This window comes from Pleuronectes platessa, chromosome 10, assembly GCF_947347685.1.
Source record: "Pleuronectes platessa chromosome 10, fPlePla1.1, whole genome shotgun sequence".
Lineage (NCBI taxonomy): Eukaryota > Metazoa > Chordata > Actinopteri > Pleuronectiformes > Pleuronectidae > Pleuronectes > Pleuronectes platessa.
Genome location: NC_070635.1, coordinates 1,772,120 through 1,796,239, shown reverse-complemented (window position 1 = coordinate 1,796,239; position 24,120 = coordinate 1,772,120). Strand labels below are relative to the sequence as shown.

At 46.0% G+C, this 24,120-nt stretch overlaps 1 protein-coding gene across 1 annotated transcript in view; it reads left to right on the top strand.

Moving 5' to 3' along the window:
* Window positions 1–21,154: 21,154 nt before the first annotated feature.
* LOC128449157 (soluble guanylate cyclase gcy-31) overlaps window positions 21,155–24,120 on the top strand; it is an 11,599-nt gene continuing 8,633 nt past the window's right edge. The window contains exons 1-5 of the mRNA XM_053432205.1: window positions 21,155–21,251; window positions 21,675–21,849; window positions 22,713–22,845; window positions 23,219–23,393; window positions 24,054–24,120. The exon at window positions 24,054–24,120 is cut by the window's right edge and continues 25 nt beyond it. Of these exons, the coding sequence (XP_053288180.1) occupies window positions 21,155–21,251; window positions 21,675–21,849; window positions 22,713–22,845; window positions 23,219–23,393; window positions 24,054–24,120 (647 nt within the window). The remainder of the gene's footprint in view (window positions 21,252–21,674; window positions 21,850–22,712; window positions 22,846–23,218; window positions 23,394–24,053) is intronic.

The following is a 24,120-nucleotide window of genomic DNA, read 5'->3' as shown; positions in this document are numbered from 1 at the left end:
CATTAACCTTCAGCTCTTTTAAAACACTCCCATTAATGATGAAAACAAATTCTCCTCAATGAAAAACTTCCTATAACAAATCTATTAGTGGCCGATCATGTGTGTTTCTTCAGGCACGCTCCGAGCTGAACGCTTTCCAGAGCGACTGCTTCTCATTACAGTCGTAAACATTTCAGACAGGATGACCTGGTAACTCACAACGCCTGTAAACCGCTGCAGGGATAAATAACGCTCTCTATTAAATCTGCGACCAGTACAGAGCTGCAGCCGGAGGAAAACCTTGTAGCCTCGGACAAATCTAATTTTCCGGAGAGTAGAGGAAGAACCCTCCCGCTCCTCTCACACTGACAATCCATGTCTCAGCGTTCGTCAGGAGTTTTAATTGTGCTTCATGAAACCCGGCGTCACGTGGTGTTGGAAGCAGAGAGAGAAGCAGCGGGATGTTTAGAGATGGATTCATGCTCCGACCACTCGAGGTTAACAGCCTGTCGCTGGGCGTCCTTATCTGATGGAGGAGATCGATGGCTCCAAACACGTCTGCTCCCCGAGCGATCTGCCACACCATCGCTGAGGACCATGAAATCAAATCATTCTCCAGCCGCTCTCTGGGTTCTTCTCTTCTTCTGCACCTCACACAGAGCGAGGAGACACATCCAGCGACCTGAGCACCTCCACTGATGTTCTGCTCTCAGAACATCTGACACGAGGGCGGGAGTCTTCTTCAGAGCAGAGACTGAGAACATCCAGAGGCAGAAGCTCAGTGTGAGAGGAATCTGGTCTGTTACAGAATCTGTATTTAGAAACCTGGACAAACCTCTCGTTAGCAATGATGACGTGTGGGTGCAGGTTTTTCCTTTTGGGGAGTTTTTGGAGTTTTGTGTTTCTTGGAAGTCGTGTGTATATTTAGACTTGTTCTTCTGGCTTGATATTGATTAATGTTTAGCTAGACATTAGAGCATGTGTATAAAGTTATACAACATTGTTTATTCAGAGGAACATGTTAGTAAATGTTAGTATCATGTCCAACAAAGCATTTAGCTAATTATGCTAAACTGACACTGAAATGTAGAAGCTGCTTCTAGAAGCTCAAACATATGTTGTGCTTGAGAGAGAGAGAGAGAGAGAGAGAGAGAGAGAGAGAGAGACACATAATTCCAGTGTTTGCTTTCTCAAATCTGCTTGAGACATTCCACTCTGCACGCGTGTAGAAATCATTTGTTTTCACAACTGAACAAGTTTCTCTCCCCAGTTTCCCAACCTCCTCACCGTTGTGTTACATGTTGTGTTACATGTTGTGTTACATGTTGTGTAAAGACGACTCGTCAGCACACGAGCAGCCTTGGCACCGTCTCCTTTCACAACACAACACCTCATCAATTCTTTCATCACAGGAGACGAAGGCGGAGACGCTCGAGTGGCGTCTGAACGTCTCTTCATCAGGAGTCCACAGGTTTATCAGTTCATCCTCGGACGCGTCCAGCTGCAGACGTCCGGCTCTTCTCTCTCACATCGTTCATTAGTCGTCTTGATTGAGCCGGAAATTACACATCTCCTCCTGCTAAATGTTGAAGTGAAGTGCACCATCATCCAGAGCATCAACAGTACACAACGAGAGGGTGTGTGTGTCTGTGAAGTTGTGTGTGTAACATCTCAGCTGAGCCCCGTGATCACGGCTTTGTTTTTCTCCACATTAATCTCACAGTAATTGTGTTCACATCAGTTTGTGAGTCGCTCGGCGTCTCCGGGGAAATCAAGCAGCGAGTGGAGCTGAAGCAGAGAGCGCCGTGTTGTTCAAGTGAGACTCTCACATGAAAAAAAAATGATCTCTAATATTGAATATTTCAAAACACACTTTTTACAACGGGATGGAGTTATGGGAAAAAATTACATTTTGCTGTCCAGGCAAACAAATGGAGTTAAAATAAGAAACCAAGCTGAACTTCTGAGGCTCAAACAGGTTGTGAAGGTGCATTTAGTAAACAAACAGGAATCAACAATGGAAACATTCATATTTTAAAGCAACACAAAGCTGCAGACTTTCCTTGATGATGCATTCAAGAACATTTCTGTTTGTTCTGCAGCTGAATCTCAAATCTCACATAGTGAACAGAAGAGATCAACTTCTGCAGGAGAAGTTTAAATCAGCCGTGAAACACGAGCGCAGCAAAAAACTACAAGATGAAAAACCAAGAAGAAGCATTTTAATAAAATAAGTCTGAATCAGCAGCTGGAAGATCTGAGATCAGTTCAGAATCCTTTGGAAAAACGAACTCTAATGATTTATAATAATTTATCATTTTAATCCTCATTGTAATTTTATAAAATTCAGTTGTAAACAAAGTGCAGAGCAGCAGCTGTTTCTCTTTCTGTAGCTTCATTACTTCACTGCGAACACAACTTCCAAGTTGGATTTAATTATGCATAAACTCTGATTCACATTTCCCAGCTCTGATATAAAAGTGAAGCATATTTTTTGTGTTCTTCTTGTCACAACAACAGACATGAGCTCATCCTCGTCCTCGTCCTGGCTCGGGATCAGTCCTGAGGACGTTCCGGTGGAAACAGAGACCATCAGTGATTCCTCTCGTGCACACCGTGTCCAGGCTGATCCCGGACCAGTGGGCTGCTCAGGGAAGGAGTCCGGCTCAAAAGAGAAAAGGTCACCTGGGAGTGCGCAGCAGTGGGACGCATTAAAGGTTACCTCCATCCAGCGCCATCAAATATTAATGACACCGGCGCCCTGACAGGAACCCCTGCACACAAACACGTCCATTTAGCAGAGGAAGTTGTTTTTTAAGACGCCAGACGCTCTGTGATGTGACACCTTGTTGTCCTGCAGCCGCGTGATCCGGTTGGGTTCTCACTCCGGCCGCTCGTGGGGGCAGGGGGGGGGGGGCGTTTCAGCCGAGCCTCATCCGGCCTGTCGAGCTCGGCTCCTGGATTTCTTCTTAAAAGGTCACCTGCAGCTGGAGTGTGACTTCTTGCCCTTATGTTTCCAGTATTTTGTATTAACTTATCGATCCGGTTATGTCAACGAGGGAGGCGTAAAGGTCACCTTATTAAGTATGCAGCTCATATGAAGACATTAAACCCGGCAGTAAAAAAAAAGAGCCAAAACTAATATCTAACTGGGAAAATATGCCCATAAAGCAGCCGCGTGCTGTCTTTCCTATAACGGAATATTGGCAGCGCTCCTAGGAGAAATAATCTGAAATCAAATAACCAAACATGGATATTCTTCCCCCGGAGGAGGTGAGAGCGCTGCACGCCGCCATAAAAAGATCAAAATATGGATTCATCTTTCCTGGCGAGTTGCCGGGCCGGGCACGCCGGTGAACCTGGCTCCAGATCTGCTCGTGACCCCTCGTGACCCGAGATGGAGACGTTTTCTCTCCGTGGTTTTACAGTATAGAGCAGTGAGGCGGCTGCAGGTGTTGTCCAGATGTTGGAGCAGAAACCTGGAAGCTGTCTACACTGCTCTGTCTACTTGCTACTGATGTCATTGTTTTTGGAACCGGCAATCTGTGCTTTATTTATTATTTTTTCCCTTTTCCCCAGGCACGCGAGGAAAACATAAAAAATCAATCACAGCAAGACATGAAGTGAATTTGCACAAGAAGCTGACGGCAGCTCTATCTGCAGTGATCAGTGGAACAGCTCCGACTCACACACACAATCAACACACACACACACACACATCTCACATCCCTGTGTCTCCATCATCTCACTCAAACTAGAGGAACATCTTGAAGCTTCTTTTGCTTCACATGTGGATCGTGCTGAGATGTAAATCAGGAGCAGCTCAGTCTGTTGCTCTAGGCTCTCTCTCTCTGTGTCAACACTTCTATTTAATTTCTTTTCCTGCTGAACTCTCTGCCAGCGCTCACAGATGAACTGCATCTTGTTTGGTCTTTTTTTTTGATTCTATGAAACATCTAAATATTGTACAGGTTGTGAGTTTCCTCTCTGGTGCATCATCTTCTTCTGTTTCTTGTTTGAAGGAAGCACGGGGCAAACTGTGCCTCTCCCTTGATCCTCTCTCCTGCTGTACTTTGGTTCAGGTCCAAAGAAAAAACAGATTAATAAACAACAGCTTGTTTGGAGCTGGTGGAGCCGCTGAGGTTCGTGAAGGACGTGCTCGTTGTTCTTTGAGCCCAAAGGTCAGAGAAGTGGATGTTTTCTCACAACAAACAAAGACTCCACATCCCAGATATTGAGAATGAAAAGTGCCTCCATGCTGTCGACCTAACAGCCGGGCACACGTCCACTTCTATTCCTCAGCTTTCTTCTGGTGCTTAATAATAGATGGTGGTCGGACACGTCGGTGAGGAGCATCCGAGGCCTCCGGGTTCAAACCTGCTGCAGATCACCTTCCTGCACTCGCACCAGGAGAACACTGCTTCCTGCCCCGCGGCCCCTCGCACAACCATTTCCTGTTTGCCACCGTTTGTGCTGCGGTGTTGTGTCAGCGAGTCGGAGGTTCAGGCAAACACAACCGGGGGGGGGCACCAAGAGACTCGGGGAGGGGAAACTCTGCAACTCATTTCCATGTGCGGAGGATGAAGCGAGAAAAATAACCACAAGGAATTGCTTTATGTAATCTTTTATGTCTGAGTCTGCATCCTCAATTTATGAGGCTGTAAACAGTATGCGCATATTTCATCACTGCAGGGCGAGAGAGAGAGTGTGTGTGTGTAAGTGTGGAGGAGGAGGGTTGTGTTGATGTATGGCCATGTGTGTGTGGTGGTTTGTAATAGCTCTACAATATTAGACTGTGAATAATGCATATAATACATATAATCCACGTTTTCAGTGTGAGAAAAGCCCCAAACTGAAATTGATGATGAGCCGAGCGGCCTCCGAGGTTTCATCATCGTTGGGGTTGGGGGGGGACACACAGAAAAACAAAGTTAACGTCGAGTCGTGCAGCGGAAAAGTTAAAATAATTTAGCTCCGTGTTTGTAGATGAGAAGATTATTATTAGAAACTTAATTTAAAAAACATAATTAGCCTAAAAGTCCACTTTCGGAAGTCGTGATGCTAACGCGTACCCTGCACACGCCCCTGGGCCGGAGCTTGTGTACGGCGTTGTGTGTGTGTGTGTGTGTGTGTGTGTGTGTGTGTGTTGTGTGTGTGAACATGAACACGACACAAAGGAGGAAATTTATATGTGTTGGATTCGGCTGCAACGCTGTTTACCCCTGAAACTCCAACATAGAGGTGCATAGATAATTAGTTATTTTTTGGTGAACTATCCCTTTAAGCTCAAATCCTCAGTGGAAATATAAACTCTACCTTCTCGTTATTTATTTGCTCTATAACAGAAGTTGCTCGACTCTGTGGTCGTTTCCCCTTTTTCTCCAAACTTAACTTAAATGGATCAAACAGCTGAGAAGTGGAACTCGGACCGATTACACTTAAGTTTGTTAACCTGCACTGTACAGTAGTGTGTGTGTGTTTGTGTGTATGTGTGTGTGTTTACGTTAATAGGCGTTGATTTCCTCCACGCTGGATATCAATTTGTGAGAGTGGACTGGAGGATTCTGGGAGCAGAGCATCGACATATTGACGTTCGAGTTAAGATGAAGCTGCACCGTGGGAACATCTGAGCCACGTTCTGTTTTCATGAGGATCAATAACGTTACGAGTCTAAACGGCGAGAGACGTCCGGGTCGAGCTGGAGCAGGAACGAGTGGGAGAGAGAGAGAGAGAGAGAAAGACATAAATCGACGAGCGAGTCAGAGAATTATTACAGCGAGTTCAGACCGGGGAGGATTCTTTATTCTTTATTCTTTATTCTTTATTCTTTATTCTTTATGTGAATAAGAGCCGTCAACGCTTTATCACCAGATTTCAGAGGCGACATCAACTTCTCTAATTAAGAGACAAACACCTCCTCCACAACCTGAGAGTCTTTCTCTGTGTGGAGGAATGAAAGGTTCTCACGTTCACATGGAACTGAAGATTTGAGCTGGAGGTGAATCACAGGAGTCGGGACTGAAGAGTTTCTCTCTGCCGAGCGTTCATCACCGAGTTCTGTCTGCATCAAACCTTTCACACGGAAATTCACCTTGAGTTTCATTGAGAACAAACACAACACGATGAATCCTCCGACTGGCCTTCGCCCCCCCCCCCCCCCCCGCCCCTCTGTCAACAGAAGCAGCCAATCAGACGTCTTCATCGTAAAACAACAGACTCTGATGAGAGCAGATGTAGAAACCTTGATGGAGCAGATTTAACCGGCTGTTAGTTAGTTATCATTGTTTTAAAAAGTTTTTCTGAAACTCACAGTCGATGGAATATACGGTTTGTCAGTTCTTTAAAAAAAATGACACCCAGCAAGGTTTCTTTGATTAATAATAAGTTTTATCCGATGTGGAAACTCTAGGTAAAATACATTAATAGAGTTTTTTCGTATGTTCTACATATGTTCCACTGGTTCTCTACTAAAAAATCCCAAACTGAAAAAACAATAATAAGAACACATATATCACAGGATGAAGAAGAGCCCCACACGAGGAGGAGGAGGTCGTCTGAAGGTCGACAGGTTCCAGGAGTGTTTTTGTGATCAGGGGCAGACGAGCTGTAGAAGTCACTAACAAACCTGCAGCCTCACAGGAAGCCGCTGCCTCTTCCTCCATCACATCGGCGACTGGCGGCACCGACACCTCTGAGTGGAAGCCACCAGGTAAAGTACAAGAGCTCTCAGCCAATTCACAAGAAGAACAGTTTCTTCCTCTCACGTCTTTGCAGCACTTAGTGACTCACTGCTCAGAGCCGAGGCTGCCAGCTTGTGTTCTTCAAACTACAGCTCGTTTGTTTGTGTGCTCGTGTGAGGTCGAGAGCTGCTGGAATCATGGGGACGGATCACATTCGGTTAGGATGACTTACCCCCCCCCCCCCCCCCCCCCCCCCCCCCCCCCCAACGCTGACCGGCCCACTTTCAGATCCAGAGTCCTGCTGTCGGGGGGGTGTGACGAGCAGCGGTAACACAGGAGTCGAGGTGATTACAGTGAAAAGAGACGATACATCTAAACACAAATAAAATCCCATCTCTTCCTGCCGGTGAGTGAATGAGAACATCTGGCTCGTGCAGCTGTGCACCTGTCGCAGGAGGTGGACACGATGCATCACACACCTTGAATCACTTCCTGTGTCCAGCATGTGGCACTGGATAAAATGTACTTTGCTGCTGTGGATCACATGTGGAGCAGAAAATGACAAATTAAGATTGTCACTTGAGGTTTCCTTCCTGTTGCCAGTAGGGGGCGCCAAGACTCTCATTCTTTAACAGCATGTAGACGTCTTCACGCTCTTATCGACGTATAGCAGGCAAAGTTATTGCATAATAAATAAAAGATGGTGGACTTCCTGTTGGGATCTGGGTTTATCTCTAAGTGTCAGCATCGGTTTGGAGCGGCTGATTTGACGCCTCCTTTTGACATTTCGTCCGGGCGCCATCTTTGTTTTTTGAAACCAAACATAACCATATGTGGAGGAGCGTCCACCCACACCAGCCACTTGCACCCATTGGACGGTTTTAGCTGTCAATCACACAGTATTGACGCCCCTATGCATACAATGCATTATGGTCTATTTGACTTTCAATGAACATCAGTGATTTTCACTCATTAACTGAAACAATGGAGGATTTCTAACGGGCACAGAAACAAAAAACACAAAACACTTCCATGGTTTATTATCAAATACTATTAAACTAAGGACTGCCCCCAGATCAGTTCCTGTACGTCCCCTCAGGCCGTAGACATTGTTCTGACTCTGTGATCCTGATTCCTGACACCGGCTCAGATAAGCGCTCCTCATCACTTGTGTGTTCTCAGAGAGAAGGAGGCGGGGCCTAACCACAGCATCAATTAGACCTGTAAATGTCATCATGGCTTTTTTTTATAAGAGCAGAGTTTTGATACCTCTATTCTGAGCGTTTGAATGAAAGCTGAGAATGAAATGAGTGGCGCGGGGAAATCTCTTATGATGATACTTATTACACGGCTGTGGATAAAATATTAAAGAGGGGCCTCCGGGGCACGACGGCGATCTGACTGGCAATAAAACCCACTTGAACAATTTGAAACGGCGTTAATTGGGATTTGAAAGACAACGAGACACCGCGGGGGGGGGGGGGGTCCGAGCGCAATGAGAAAAGTTAAGAGATGGCGCCCGATCAAGGATCAGCTCCGATCTTATTTCCTTTATTAACACTAAATTTCATTGAACACAAAAACTATATGGCGTGTCGTCCGTCCCCGCCCCCCCCCCCCCGGCTCCCACTTGCCATCTGTTGTTTTTCTCTGTGATTCGTTCTCTTATTTCGCACTTCGCTCCGACAGCGGTGGAGAGATTGTCTGACTGAACCTCAATTTCTGCCGGGATGAAAGAAACAATGAAATGAACAAAAGGCCGATTTCCCACACAGAGACCGAACCAGAAGGGAATGAGTCAATCTGTGCTTCTCGCAGAAAAATGTAATCACACTTCCAAGAAATAGGAAAAAAAGTGGCCAACTCTGGCTCCAGGTCATGTGGAGCTGAGGGTGAAGCTGGATGGAGCCGCACACCTCAGAGAAATCCAGTCGCTCCAGCTTGAAGAAAAACATCTCACAGCGTCACCTCCACAGCTCCTCCTCTCAGGCCCTTTTGATTTGCGTTAATAAATGTTAACACAACACAGAGCGCTGCAGGTGGACTTTGGGAATCACAAATTGCCGAGCTCATTTGCAGGTTTCCTCGGGGGACGTCTTGGACCGCGACACCTTTACATGTCCTCCAGGGGGGGCTGCAGGAGAAGAAGGACTGGGAGACGTGCAAGAATGTGAATGGACTAGAAGCAGCGGCTGCCAGGAGAGCACGCAGCTGGTCGTGTCAGGCTGGCACCGGGCTGACCGTCTCTGGCTCACCGCGAACACTTGGCACCGGCGGCAGGAAGAACGTGCATCCCCACAACACCACCGCCGCCCTCGTCACCGACAAACATCCACCCACCACCTCTGTACTGGGTTTATCTCCCCACCCAGCATCCAGGAACACAATAGTGCAGGTTGCAGAACCCAGGCTGTGTGTTGGCTCACCGCCGGCGCCTCTGCCTCTGTGAGCTGTGAGTGTGAACGGCTGAAGGTTTATGGTAATCTCCTCTCGGGGCCGGCTGTGTTACGCAGGATTGGGTGGTCACTGGGAAGTGAAGTGTAAGAGGAGCCTGGTGGTAAATGAGAGGTTTTACTGGTTCTGCAGAACGAGCTGATGAAGCTGCACACGTCGAGCCCCTCGGCAGCTTTATGGCTCATCTTGGTCTTGCCGGCATCTCTGGGTGTAATGACTGTGATTATAGAACAGTTCTCCTGGTCTTCAATTGCAGACACTAACGATATCTGCGATGTTGTTATTAGAGAGTTTCTAAAGCTCTGCAGGCAGGAAACAGACGAGTGGCTCTGGCTCCTGAATGAGCTCCGACGAGAAGATCTCATCTCTTTGAACTGATCCACATCCACAGTGGAGATGCAGAAGAGAAGCTCTTCACTTCGGCACTGGAACATTAGGCTTCTTTGTACTCTGCTCTCCACAAGTGGACCAATCAGAGGGACTAGAGACCATAGATATATATATAAAGGCTAGATGTCTAGGCCAACGGAGTCGAACGTCCGCACATGGCGGCCATCTTGCCACATGTGGCTCGCTCACCCATAACATTGTGTAGTAGTGGTACGTACTTTTTAAATAACCATAACTTGCAAAATTTTCAACTGATTTTTAAAAGGTTTGGTTTGATATAAATGTCAGAGATGTAGTTATGACACTGCATACTTATGAATAATTATGTTATTTTTCCCAAAAAATTAATAATATTCTAAAATAGGTACATTTCCCTTTGCAAATATACATCAAGAATTTTTTTATTTTATTTTATTTTGAAAGTATATGTACCACTACCATCACAATGTAATGGGTGAGCGAGCCGCCTGTGGCAAGATGGCTGCCATGTGCGGACGTTCGACTCCATTGGCTGAGACATCTAGCCTTTATATATATATCTATGGTAGAGACAGCATTAAACAAAAGAAGAAGAAGAAGAAGAAGAAGAAGAAGAAGAAGAAGAAGAAGAAGAAGAAGAAGAAGAAAAAGAAGAAGCTGCTGCAGTCTTCACCTCCAGCGATATAATGTTTGAACCACAAGGATATTTATTTTTGGTGCATTTGAACTAGTGTGGAGTACTGTGGAGTACTGTGGAGTACTGTAGTACTGCGGGGTATTCTAGTACTGTGGAGTACTGTAGTACTGCGCCGGAAGGTGCTGATGCAGGCAGTAACACCATAATGATATTGCCATGGTAACCCATGAACCAGTTCCCTCTCCCACTAACTGACCAATCCCCGACATCGTGACCCACAGGCAGAGTTTCATTGTTCTCTGATTTAAATTGAATTCTTTGTTGTGCTTGAACCTGAAATATTTGATATAATTTAAAAACCTGATTAAATTAGCCTCTGATGTCACAGTCACACCGTTACCAGTTTGTTTACCTGCGTGTTCAGAGCGTCTGCTGGTCTGAAACCAGTGAAATGAACAGGAAACACGAGGCTGCGTGACAACAGAGACAAAGACAACACACACACACACAGAAACAATAACACTTAGAGCCGCGCACTTGAAGATGTGGAGCAGCAGCATGAGTCACACTCCCTCTCATGTCTTACACACAGACACAACACTGCAGAGCTCTGATCCCTCCTGTGTCTCCACTGTTTGTTTCCCATCGCAACAAATCTCATTAGAGCAGAAGCTCTCAGTGAGGAAGTCTCTACCGGCGGGGGGGGGGGGGGGGGGGGTGCAGAGCTTCACACCTGCAAACTGCCTAACGTAGCATGTTATTAAAGTGAAGCTCCCACGTTTGGGAACATGCTCTCGCTCTCCGGCTCGGCGGCAGTTACACAATGAATTCGATTTCAGCCGGATGAGCTCGGTTTGAGATCCAGTTCAACTCAGGGAACGGAAGCAAAGAGAAGCTGCTGAAGCTTTTCACTGTGAGAAGATGACCTCCAGCACAACGTGAGAAACTCAGGACTCTAATGTAACTATTTATAATCTTATTCCAGAAAGACGACGTCACGATTTATTGAATTAAATAACTAATATTTCTGTTTACATGCAGCTGTGTGCAACACTTTCTACAGATGTGTCCGGATTAATGATTTACTCTCTGGAAGAAATTTCCTTTTTGACTCACATTTGCCCGATCTGTATTTGCCAGGGAAACTGACCTGAGCCCAAATATCATTTCAACATTTGTATCCAAACCCAGCTCGACTACACGGGTCAGGTACCTCCACTCTATTCCACACCTTGTCAAACTGCTCTGTTACTGAGTTCTGCAGGTTTGTATAAACCTGTGTTCATGGTGTTCACCAGCTGAGACACACATCCAGAATGTCCTGTTCATACGTCCAAACAAAGCTCCTGAAAACATGAAGATTAGCAGCATGTGACCCCCAATGCTCAGATCACCCAAATGGAAAATGCCGTGGATATGATCGGCATTAAAGTAAAAGCAGAACATGAATAATCCCTGAGAAGCAGTCGTGCATTGAAGCGACTGCTGGGCTCAGTCCTGGTGAATCTCATGTGTTCTACTGTAGCTCAGCCAACCTGATAGTTAGCATGTTAGCTCCTTCACAGGCCAAGAGGGCCCCCCCTGCTGGAATGGAATGGAATTGAAGGAAGTGTTTGTCAGCCTGTGAAGTAGAACTGCCTGTTAATAACATGCTAGGATAGTTTTCTGTTAAATGTAGAGAGGAAGTATTTTTTCTCATGCAGACACACAAAGTATTTGCAAGTAAAATGTGTTTCCTCCTGTGCTGTGATTCCTTCAGTCCGATGGGCTCTAGTGTCTGCGTCTTCTCTGCAGCAGTACCTCCAGTACATGTGCAGCATATTAGTGTAATTACATCTTCTGTGGAGCAGCACTTGGGTTTAAAATGAGAAATCAATGAGGAGTGATGGTAAATAATATCTTGGCTGCTCAACATCTTCATTCATCATCCACCTTCACGTTGTGCACATGGAGCCGGCACACAGAGAAGCACGTGAGCTCTTTGGCAGGCGGATCATTAATGAGTTTAACGTATGAAACCAACAATCTGGAATCCATTTACCTCCCGTGTGCAGATTTCCCAACAAGACACAAACTCTTGGCAGAGACTGAAACACTGAGCAACTCACAGCAGCTTCTTATATCTGCGCTGGCACATCGACGAACCCATACATTAGAGAGGGTCAACACCAGAAGAGAGGGAAGCTCAGTGCATCACAGGATTTAAATTCAGATTGTATACGATGAAAAAACTGCTTATGATAAGTGACAACACAGATTAAAACTGTGAACCTAAATATGAGCAGAATAAATCTCCTTTGACGAATTTACCGCTAAAGAAAAACGGAGATTAAACAATTAAAACCAGACAAGGATCATCAGCTCAGAAGGTATAAACCGCTACAAACTGAAATGAAGAAGAAGACATTGTGAGTTTCTGTGATATTTCTGGAATCACCTCTGTGGATTCTAGAAGTGTGTGTTCTGAAGATTAAAAGCTAAATGTGTCCTTATGTCTGTTGGTGTCCCACGTTTTCACAATCGGTCAAGAGTCTAAAATCCTCTCGTGAGCAGAATCCCAACACAAACCTCTTGAGTGACAGAAGCACACACGTGTTTCCAAGTGTCTCCAGCAGGAGCTGATGCAAACTGTGGAGAACGATAAGGAGACGTCACAGTGCAGAGGGACGGTCTGAAGACAATCATCTGCTCTCCAGACTCGTCCTCTGAGACACACAGGACTTATGGAGCCAGTCCCAGATCAGGCTGCCGGGCTTCACCACCCACCGCCATGCTGGGAGGGGGGGTGTCTGCAGAGATCGCTTTATCCAGCAGGGGGAGTTTAACCAGCTCTGGTCCTGTCCTGTCCTCCAGACTCGGGGTAAAAGGACATGTCCCACCTCAGCCTCCAGGATCTTCAAGTGTATTCTACTTGTTCTCTGATCAAATGCTGTGATTTACTTCTTTCTCTTTAGTTTGCATTAGTTTCTCACACGTCCCAGATTCTCTGTTTGCTCTGACGGTCTCCGAGCAGACGAAGCAACGGGACTTTCAGGAGCTGTGAGTCGAGGACATAATGGTTCCGATAACAGTGGTGAGGGACATTTACCGGGGAAATGAAGGATCTGGACAGCTTGAATCACAAATTGCTTTATGGCTGCAGTGTACTGAGACTACTGTGAGTGTCGTAATTGCTCCACTTGCCTTTTTTCTCCCAGAGTATAACTGTCTAGACATTTTCAAGAGTTTTGTATTTCACATATGGAGACGGCAGCAGTTCCCAACAACAGGAGAACGTGTGGGGGGGGGGGGGGGGGGGGGGATGTTTAGATTCTGCTGTGGGAAGATCAGAGTTCTGGTTTGTTGGCCCTTTATCTAAAATGAGCTTATTTCTCTCTGTGTAATTGTGGAGGTGTTGAAAGAAGCTCTTAAGTTTTTTATTGCAAGGGATTAACATCAAAATAAAAAACAGGAATATTTCACATCATCCACTTTTCATCTCATTTGTTTCTACGACATCGACCAACTTCAGGTTTGGTCAAGAAAAAGTTTGGTTTGATCCAGAAAAGTTCCAGTTTCTGATCAACTAAACAAACTTAAGCTAGAGTGAGATAATCCAACACTTTGCTGATGTTATCTGTGAGAACAATAAAGCCTCCGAGCACCGAGTGGAGCCCATTATTACCCATGAAGCATTTCATTACTCCAGAGTTTCAGGCGCCGGCCGATGACAGTTTGTGACGAATGTGGTTAAAACCCGAGAGTGAAGTTCATCCGTTATTTCACTGCAAACAATTCCTCAGCCATGTTGTTGTGTGGATGATTTACAGCACAAAGCTCCAAGGCCATGGACGAGGAGGCTTGTGTTTTGGAAAGGATATACCACACACACACAGACACACACAGACACACAGACACACACACGAGCAGGACCACCTCAGCCCGGCTGCGACCCTGTTTTAAATTACCACTTTCTGATGCAATCACCCCCCCCCCCCCTTGCTGTACAGGGTGCATCCCGACAAAGACTCGGTGACCTTGTGTCCCGTTTGGACGTCGCTACACAACTGCACAGAAAACCACAGGCGACACTTCTGAAGCAGAAAGAAATAAAAAACAAAAAAACACACCCACACCCACAATTGAACAATTCCCAGTGGAACCTTGTGGAATAAGAACGGGAAATGGGATGTTCACTGATGTGTGCTGAAGGGTACATGTGCACGTACGTGGGTTGTGTGTGTGTGTGTGTGTGTGTGTGTGTGTGTGTGTGTGTGTGTGTGTGTGTAGGCAATTCGAATGCCTCTGTAAGTGTATGCATGTGTTTCAGCGACGAGCTACAAGAGGAGACAGAAGTTTAATATCTTTTTGTTGTGGTCCTCCCGGCTTCCTGCCTGCGTGGTCACTGGGAAGCCGCTGGAAGAGGAAGCTGCTGCAGATCTGCTTCCATCAGCACTTCTTCAAGTTCCTCAGACAGAAACTTTCAGCTCACAGAGACTTTCTCTTTGTCCTCGACTGGAGACACGTCTGTGAACACTTTGTTTACAGACGCAGGTCGTGAACTGACGTGTAGGAATCATCTCACTGAAAAGACACTAAGTAGTTGTCGTCTATGAAATCCCACTTGATTGAAACTTTAAAAATCCAAACAGAGCTTCTAACAATGGACTCAATTATCTGGGCGCTGGTTCCACTCGCGTAATAAAAATCAGGGCCGGCAGACGACAGGCGAATAAATTACATATTAAATCCACTTAATGCCAAAACCCATAGAGAGAAAAGTGATGAAATAAGCAGAAGAATAAAGTGCTGATAGTAAATTACAGTTCTTTTATCACGTCCGCCCTCAGTGTCCTGATTTCACCGCAGTGATGTCACGTCTCACGCCTGATGGAGGCGTCTGCTCGCTGCCTCACGATGCATCACTTCACTGATGCTTTGTTTGTATAGAGAAATGCTTTCGTGGCAACTTTAATGATGTTGAATCAGATCCTGAAGAAGAGCTCAGCAGGTCATCCTGGTGATTCTGAGGATTCAGGACCACGTGTTCAGGATTCTGGATTTTACTGCAAATGAGACGACAGGAGCACAAATCAGAAAGAACATTGTGAGTGATGAGAGCGTGAAACCTCGAGATGGATGTGCAACATGACTTCCACTTCCTTCTGATGTTGTCATAGACAGGAAATGATCAATATTCTGTATTTATTTCTCTTTTCTACTCGTGATGACCCCTCAAAGCTTTACAGGACTGTTTTATTTCCATTTACACACATTCATATCTATTCTGCACGAGGAATGAGGAGGACTGGGATCGAACCGCCGACCCTCCTGGTCAGAGGACGACCCGCTCTACCTGAGCTTGAGCACACAGCCTTTGAAAGACCAAAGAGACGTCACATGGAAGATGAGAGGATTACATCTCCTGTTCAGAGAGAGAAACTACTCATTGATTAAAACCTCAGATTTCGATGTGAGTCTCTCACAGAAGAGAACATTGTTGAAGAAGATGAAGAAGATGAAGAAGATGAAGAAGATGAAGGCTTTGAAAGACGAGGAGATTCTCAGAGACAGAAATGTCCAGACTCAGTTTTCCAGAGTTCACGTGTTGGATCACATCCCCAGTTCAGGTCGTCTTCATTCAGGAAACTTACTGACTGGTTATTTCAGGCGTCCGGACAAACAGACAAACACTGACAGTATTTATTAATATTCTCATATTCCACGTGTCTCGATGTGTCAGGGTGGAGACTTTGAAACGCCGTCACTGGATGAAACCTTTCATGAGCTCGATTCGGTTCCGTGTGTTTGTTTTCTCAGAGTTTTTCTCATTCGCTGCCACAACAACGACATTTCTCCAACATCAATAGTGAGAATCAGGCTTTGGTGCCAGTCACTCATAATCAAACAGCCCGGAGCTTTTTATTAATCTCACGACTCGGCACCGACGTTCAATAATCAAACGGAGAGGAATCCATCATGGAGGCGCAGGCCGGCTAATGTCTGCAGCAGCCGTCCCAAGAGGCTGAAGCAACGCAGACATGTTCCGTGTTCTGAGTAAATAGAAAGACGTTTATCCAGCGTATGAAAACACTTTTCATAAACATGAACAACAGAAGCAGATCGATTCAGAAAAACATGAAGATTTACTCCAGATGTTATCGAATGAAATCGACTTTCAGGTTTCACTGAACCCATCGTTAATCCATCTTCTGTCCAGGAGTCAAACAATGACCTTCGAGTCCTGGAGGTCACCACAACTCATTTGTGTGGAATTGTTACTACTACTAAAACTGGAATTAGAAAAAACTAGATTCTGATCTATAAAGAAACCGATATTACAGTATAATATTGGCAAAGATGGATACAAACATGTCAGTGATTCCTAAAACGATGTTATCAAACCCTTTAGAGAATAATATTAAGTTAATTGAAATATCGATCTCTTCTAAGTGAAAAAAGATTGTGGGATCCATAAATGTAGTTCTTCTTTTTCCCGTATTGTTGTAGTTATTAAATAATCTTTTGCTCATATACAGACAAACAGTAAAAGTCTGTAAACAGAGGGAAGTAGATCCACAAACAATACGATAAGGGAAAGGAAAAACTTAATAATCATTACTATATATGATTATAATACAAAATGTTCGTGCTTCATCTTTGAGGTCAAACGACTAATTCAAATTAAGAGGGATCAGATACATCAGCAGGGTTTAAAGGGTTAATCCACGAATATAACTCTCATATTTTCTATTTATGCAGAGCAGCATGAAGCCGTTCAGATGTTTGTGGTTTTTATTTGTTAGATTTTCTGGCTGAACATTTCTGAGCATTGATAATTGAGCAGAACATTTATGACACGAGTCACTTTGTGTGTTTGCGTTGGCACTGGGGGGGGGGGGGGGGGGGGGGGGTGGCTGCTCTAACCACGTTAGAGCCGTCACAAGCCGAGCGGAAATTAGATTAGTGTCACCTGTGATAAGGAGAAGGGGCGAAAGAGGGAAGAGGAGAAAATTGGAAGAAAGGAAGCGGCTATTTCACCACCTCCTCCTCCTCCTCCTCCTCCTCCTCCTCCTCCTCCTCCTCCTCCTCCTCCACCTCCTCCTCCTCCTCCTCCGTTCTCCCAGCTCCACAATAATTTCATTTCAGATTCCAGGCACTGAATGCATAACCGCCCTGCCGTGCTGTTATGGAGCCAGCTGAAGTTAATGGAATATTTATATGCAGACTGTGGAACCCTGAATTTCCTTTCTTTCTCTGAGCTGTGTGCACCCCCCCCCCCCTTCCCCCCCCCCCCCCCCGCTCCTATCTGTCGCTCCAGAATTGCCTTTGTCAGGGTTTGACTCTCTCTCTTCACTGGAGCTCTGTACCTCCACCGGCTGAACAGGCCCTGCAGAGAGAGAGGGAGCGTCAGCGGCTGTTAGCTCCATCGCACCACGCTGAGGGAATCAATGCAGAGGGGGAGTCGCAACCCATGACCCCCCCCCCCCCCCCCCCACATCACACACTCCACTGTGAGGTGGTGGAGGATTCAATTAGGCTAATGCAGCGATGGGAGACGGAGAGGTGGGACACGGCCGGGAGACAAACTACAACAACAACCAGGACGTGGACGGATGGAGTCAAAGTGCTGCATTAAATAATGAGGGACGCGCTGTGGGGGGGTATGGGGGGGGGCGGGGGGGGGGACAGGCGTCACAGGAGATTGAGAGTGGAAAGTGGCAAAAAAAAAGCAAAGTGGAAGTAAAGGATGCTGGGGGGGAAGATAGAGATGCTGACAGGTGAAACTGAAAGGAAATGGAGAGGGGGGGGGGGAGCGGCGAGGGAGGGAGACACAGAGAGGAGCTATAAATACAGAGCGAGAGAGAGAGAGAGAGAGAGAGAGAGAGAGAGAGGGGCCCTTTGTGGCTGCATGAAGCCTCAATAAGTTGCGTCCACATTGTTAGCATTCAGCCTCTGTCGCGCTATAGGCTGCCTCCTGCTGCGTCCACAGGAAAACCAATGAGAGCAAGGCATCATGGGATTGAGCCGGAGAAATATGGCACATTCTGTTGTGGTGGCGGCGGCGGGCGGGGGGGGGGGCGGGATGGATGGAGAGATAAGGTGGCGGGAAAACACATCGACTCCCATTAAGTATTCAATAGCAGGGGTCACAGCACGGCTCCCCCCCCCCCCCCCCACACACACACACCGGGCATCCATTCACCGTGCCGCCGCACCGGGGGGGTTCACCGGTTTATCTGCCGCCGCCGGCTGCTGCTGCTCGCTGACAATGAGGAGTAGTTTACAGTTTGTGTGTTTGTGTGTTTGTGTGTTTGTGTGTTTATCATCCAATAACTGACTCCGGTCCAAAAACGCTCCAATATCCCGTTTGCGCTCGGAGCTGAAGCTCTAATCGGCGTCCCGGAGGCTGAACGCTTGAGCTCTCTTTCTCGCCTCCACGATATGAAAATAATATCTGGCTCTTCCTGAACAGAGCAGGCCCGGCTGAGCGCCATTTCCACAACTGGCCCTAGATACCCCCCCCCCGCCCGCCACCAGAAATTGGATCATGGCCGTGTTCGCCTGGCTGAGCGTGATAACTCCTTTAACAGATAACGAGCAGCGGCGGGCGGGGGGGATCACATGCAGGTGGAGTGGAGGAGATGGCACCTGTGTGTGTGGCAGGGACAGGACAACAGGACTCGTTTGTCTGAACGTGTGCGTGTTTGTGTTGTTCCCGTCAAACAATGGGCGGGGACGTGTTCCCGGGCTTCCTGTTAGCGTCCGATAGACGACATGATGGAAGCAGCAGCCCCCCCCCCCCCCCCTCTCTTTGTGGGGAGGCTGGGCCGATGAGTCACGGTGTCTTTAACGAAAGCGCCCGCGGCAGCTGTGTGGAGTCTGGACTGGCAGCATCAGCACATTGTTATCTGGACTCAGAGGCAGCGGTGGACCTGCTGGACCACGTGTGGCACCAGAGCCCATTACAGGCACCTGTCAAAGCACAGGGACAAAAGAAGAGGAGGAGGAAGAGGAGGAAGAGGGGGAAGAGGAGGAGGAAGAGGAGGAAGAGGGGGAGGAACAGGAGGAGGAAGTGGAGGAGGAAGAGGAGGAAGAGAAGGAGGAAGAGGAGGAGGAAGAGAAGGAGGAGGTGGAGGAGGAAGAGGAGGAGGAAGAGGAGGAGGAAGAGAAAGAGGAAGAGAAGGAGGAAGAGGAGGAGGAAGTGGAGGAGGAAGAGAAAGAGGAAGAGGAGGAGGAAGAGGAGGAGGACTGGTGGAGCTCCTGGACCACATGTGGCACCAGAGCCCATTACAGGCACCTGGCAAAGCACGGGGACAAAGGAAATGGAGGAAGGAGGAGGAAGAGGAGGAAGGAGGAGGAAGAGGAAGAGGAAGAGGAGGAGGAAGTGGTGGAGCCCCCAGACCACGTGTGGCACCACAGCCCATTACAGGCACCTGGCAAAGCACGGGGACAAAGGAAATGGAGGAAGGAGGAGGAAGAGGAGGAAGAGGAGGAAGGAGGAGGAAGAGGAAGAGGAAGAGGAGGAGGAAGAGGGGGAGGAAGTGGTGGAGCTCATTAGCACTCAGGGCGGGTATTAGAGGCCAACCCGGTGGTTTGAATCCCGGGTAGAATGAAGGTGTGAGGAGGAAAGTGGGCGCTGGGTAAAATAAGTGTTTTTCTTAATTAAACATTTTACATGCTCCTCACTTCCCAGGTCAGGACTTCATATTCATATTTAAATATGAAAATAAGAAGAAGTAGAAGTATTTTTTTATTGGAAGCAGAGAAAGGGAATCAGATCCGTATATTTTCTTTGAAGAAGGACAAGTGCACGATATGAAAAAGGCCACAGATGAGGTAAAAAGACAGAGTAGCTGCTCCCTGCTGTTTGGCCTCAGCACAAGGCCACCGTCACTACTCACATTAAAATGTCATCTCATTTCCTTTAGTGGATAAATGAGCAGTAAATCAGGGATCTTGTAACAGTGCCCCCTGGTGGGTTTGTTGTGTATCAGGTCAGGAGCTGGGGTCTCAATTTCATTTTTGTTGTGATGTTACATCATCATTATTATTTTATGTTTTATTTGATCGTGGTTATTTCTCTTTTCTCACGTGTAACATTTGTAAGTTTTTTATTTTTGCTCTAATGTTTTTTTATTTTATCATCTTGTGAAAGTGGATTTTGGATTTTAACTTTAGTTTTTTATTGTTTTGTCTCAATTGGTTTTATTATTATGTTTCTTTTAACTGCTTCATTTGATCCATCGTCTCATTCGATTTGTTTTATTTCTGTGAAATACTTTTTAAAAGTGCTATAACTAAAGTTTATTATTAATTATTATTTTTATGATTATTGTTATTTATATCTTTGCTTAATTTGAAATTTCCATTTATATTTGAGAAAGAGGGGATGGGAATATACAAAAGACGAGTATATACGCTCTATTAGTGCATCTCTCTCTATATATAGATATATCTATATATATTGTTATATAGATATATATACACACACACAAACACACACACACACTATTTTCATAATATTGTCATATATCCTCTTTGTCTTTTTCTTTTAAATGCTTTCCGTGTAAAGACAATATGTATTTTTTCTCAACTGTTTATTGTTTATATGTTAATTACACTGAAAAGATGATAAAAAGAAAAGTCTCCTGTCAGAAAAGTGCCAGGTTATGTAATAAAAACATATTTCCTGCAGGAAGAAGACGTCTTTGCACAGGAAGCACGTTGGTTTAATGTCAGCTGACGTGAAGTCATCAGCCAAAACGCTGCTGGAGGCCCTGACGCCTCGTGTGAGGCCGGTCTCCAGGATAATGAGCCTCACACAACACACCAATTACATTTTTAAGGAATTCCCTCGAATGCTAACAACCCCCCCCCCCCTACTGACTCCATCTCCACACAAACACTTTCAGATCCAAACCTCAGCCCCTGCACCGAGCTGAGGGCCGCTCTTTTCTCTCCGGGGGTCTTTTCTTTGCTACCTGCCACAAACACGCCTCGCTGCTGCTATTTTGGCGTCGGTCACCTGTTGACCTGACAGACAAGTGCTCACATGTCAGCTGCAGGTGGAGGCTCTCAGCAGGGAGCCGGGCTGAGGCGCTGGCTCGCTCAGTCGGAGCCCAGGACACCACAGCGCCGAGGGACTGCAGGTAAGGGGGATCTGGTTTCACCCTTTGCACGCTGCTCTTTCATTTTGTCTTTATTTCACTCGTGTGATCTGCACTTCAGAGATTAGAGGAGAGCATCATGATCTGCTCGGTGCTTCTCAGTAGCTTGTGTTTGACTCAGGGAGCAGATTAGACAGTAAGTGCAGAAGGAGGCTGCTGCAGATCTGCTCCGTCACTGGTGTAACTGGTTCCTGAACCCAGTCCCTTCCTGCTCTCTCCTCAGATGCAGTTGGTTCCCTGAGGATTCGTGAGTCACAGGTAAAAACACATCTGCTGAAGGTTTTGACTTTACATCTGGAGAAACTTTAAAACAAGCAGGATTGTGACTTTTCATCTCTTTCGAAGGTCCGTTTGCTGAAGGATTTTTTCCGGTTTCACCCCGTTTCTCACCTGGTGCTGCTTCAGTGAAGCAGACTCATCCCAGCTTCAGACTGGAGGCGTCTCCTCAGAAGATGTACGGCCTGTACCTGGAAGCAGTGAACGACTACATTAACGAATCCTACGGGGGGGATGTGTGGCGGCTGATCGAGAACCGGGCGGAGATCCCTCACCTCAAGTTCGTCAGACACCAGATGTACAAGTAGGTGCTTCTTCTGTTTCTGGTGAAGATCTGGTGACATGAACTGGTTTCCAGTGATCGACCAGCAGCAGGTTGGTATTTTCTGACAAAGTAGAACTGTGATATTAAAGAGATTCAATAAAACAGACATTCAGACGATTATAAAATCAAATGCTTCACGTTTGAAGCTGAAGATGTTTCTTGAAATGTGCTGTGAAGAAATATTTTAGCCTAGAAATATGAAATAAGGAATTTAACAATCTAACCTGGGGCAGAAATGATAAGTGTTAATTTAGAGAAATATAGAAAATATTCTGCTTTGAACTAGATTAAGAGAAAAGTCTGAATATAAACTGTCTCTTCACCTTAATCTGAGTGAGGTCAAACTTAGAATAAGCAATAAGTACATTTACCATTAATAAACAATAATTCAAATATGGTGTTTACACAAGTTTCTGAATATTCAACATTAGTTTACACCAGAATTGTAGAAGCCTTGAAAACCTTTAATAGTTTAATACACGACGCTGTTAAGTTCAGTTTGAAGTGTTTTATCTGTAATAGCTTGTTTTCACTGGAACACGGGTCATGTGACGTCATCAGCTGTTGTGTGTCTCTGTCTCCATTAAGACTTGATAATGGGACAAACACGTTTGTAAATCATATTGGTTTTTCATTTTCTGTGGGCGAGCTGTTGTGTTGCCCTTAAGGCTGGTGAATTCTTTTCTATATCGATTAAATGTGTTGAATATTTTTCTCAAATTTCTAAATGACAACTCGATTAAACTGATAAATATTCTGTTGATAAACTTGTAGTCGACTCACGTCTCAGCTGAGAAACGTCTTTAAACCTCACTGGTTTGACGTCTTCTTCTCTTTCCCAGTGACAACCTGATCCTCCGACTGGCCAAGGCCGCCGGCGAGGTGCTGGGAAAGACCCACGACGAGCTGATGTACGCCTTCGGGGTCTACATGGTGAAGAGGATCGGGAACTACGGCTACGAGCGGATCCTGAAGGTGATCCACTGACCCCCCCCCCCCCCCCCCCACACACACACACACACACACACACACACGCACAAACATGGGAAGGTTCATATTTCTGAATGAATTAAATAAGGAACGGTTCAGTGGTTCTAAATGTATCTGACTGGAAACTGTAATAAGCGTTACCTTTGAATATTTGTGCAAATGAAAAGCCCCTCGGGGTAAATAAAGGTTTCATGTATTCACTCAACAGAAAACGTTTCCCTGCACATGAAGCATCCGTGTTTATTTCAGAGGTGCATAGAAACACAGAAAACGCTTATAACTAGACATATTCAAATAGATTTCATCCTTTCATCAAATATTATTTATTAATAACGTCCCCGTCCGCCATCTTCTCCAGGTGTTGGGTCGGAATGTGCGTGACTTCATCAACGAGCTGGACAACCTGCACGAGTACTTTCGCTTCTCCTTCCCCAAAGTGCAGCCGCCCAGCTTCTGCGTGGAGGAGGAGTGTGAGACCAGCCTCACGCTTCACTACCGCAGCACCCGCAAGGGCTTCACCCAGTTCGTCAAAGGTAAGAGGACGGACCACCAAGGAGCCCGCAGGTTCGATACCCCTCGCTGCCCCTGCATGTGTGGGTCTCTGCCCAGTGCATGCTGGGATACGCTGCAGCCTCGTGTGACCCTGACTGGGATTAACTTTGATTAACACAACAGACTCATTACTGTGTGTTTTTGCTCGTTTTGCTTCATTAACTATAAATCAACTGGATTTGATATCAGGAAACATTTCAGACAAACGCTGAAGCTTCTCACGTGTTTCACAAAGTTTTGATTTTGCTTCCAGGCAACTGGAGGTGAAAGTTTCCACAGACAATAAACAGTAATAACATGTTTTAATTATAGAGCACGTGGCTTGTATTTTATCATTATTACTGCACTGTGCATTCCCCCCTGCTTCACTGGGAAACGAAACATTATGTTCACTTTGGTGAATAATTTAACAAAGATCTAGTCTGTGCAAATTAATGTAGATACTGTAGTACAAAGTACATACTGTAGTACTACATACTGTAGAACAAACTATATACTGTAGTACTACATTAGATTACATTAAAAGGAAGGTTTGATGCAGAGAAGTTGTTCCTCTGAAGTTAAACAATCCTCTGAATTCCTGATCAGTGCAGTCGACCTCCACCGACCTGTGACCCGTGTGTTGCTATCGCCCCCTGCAGGGCAGCTCTCTCAGGTGGGACGACAGTTCTACAACACGGACATCGAGGTGGAGATCCTGTCCAAAGA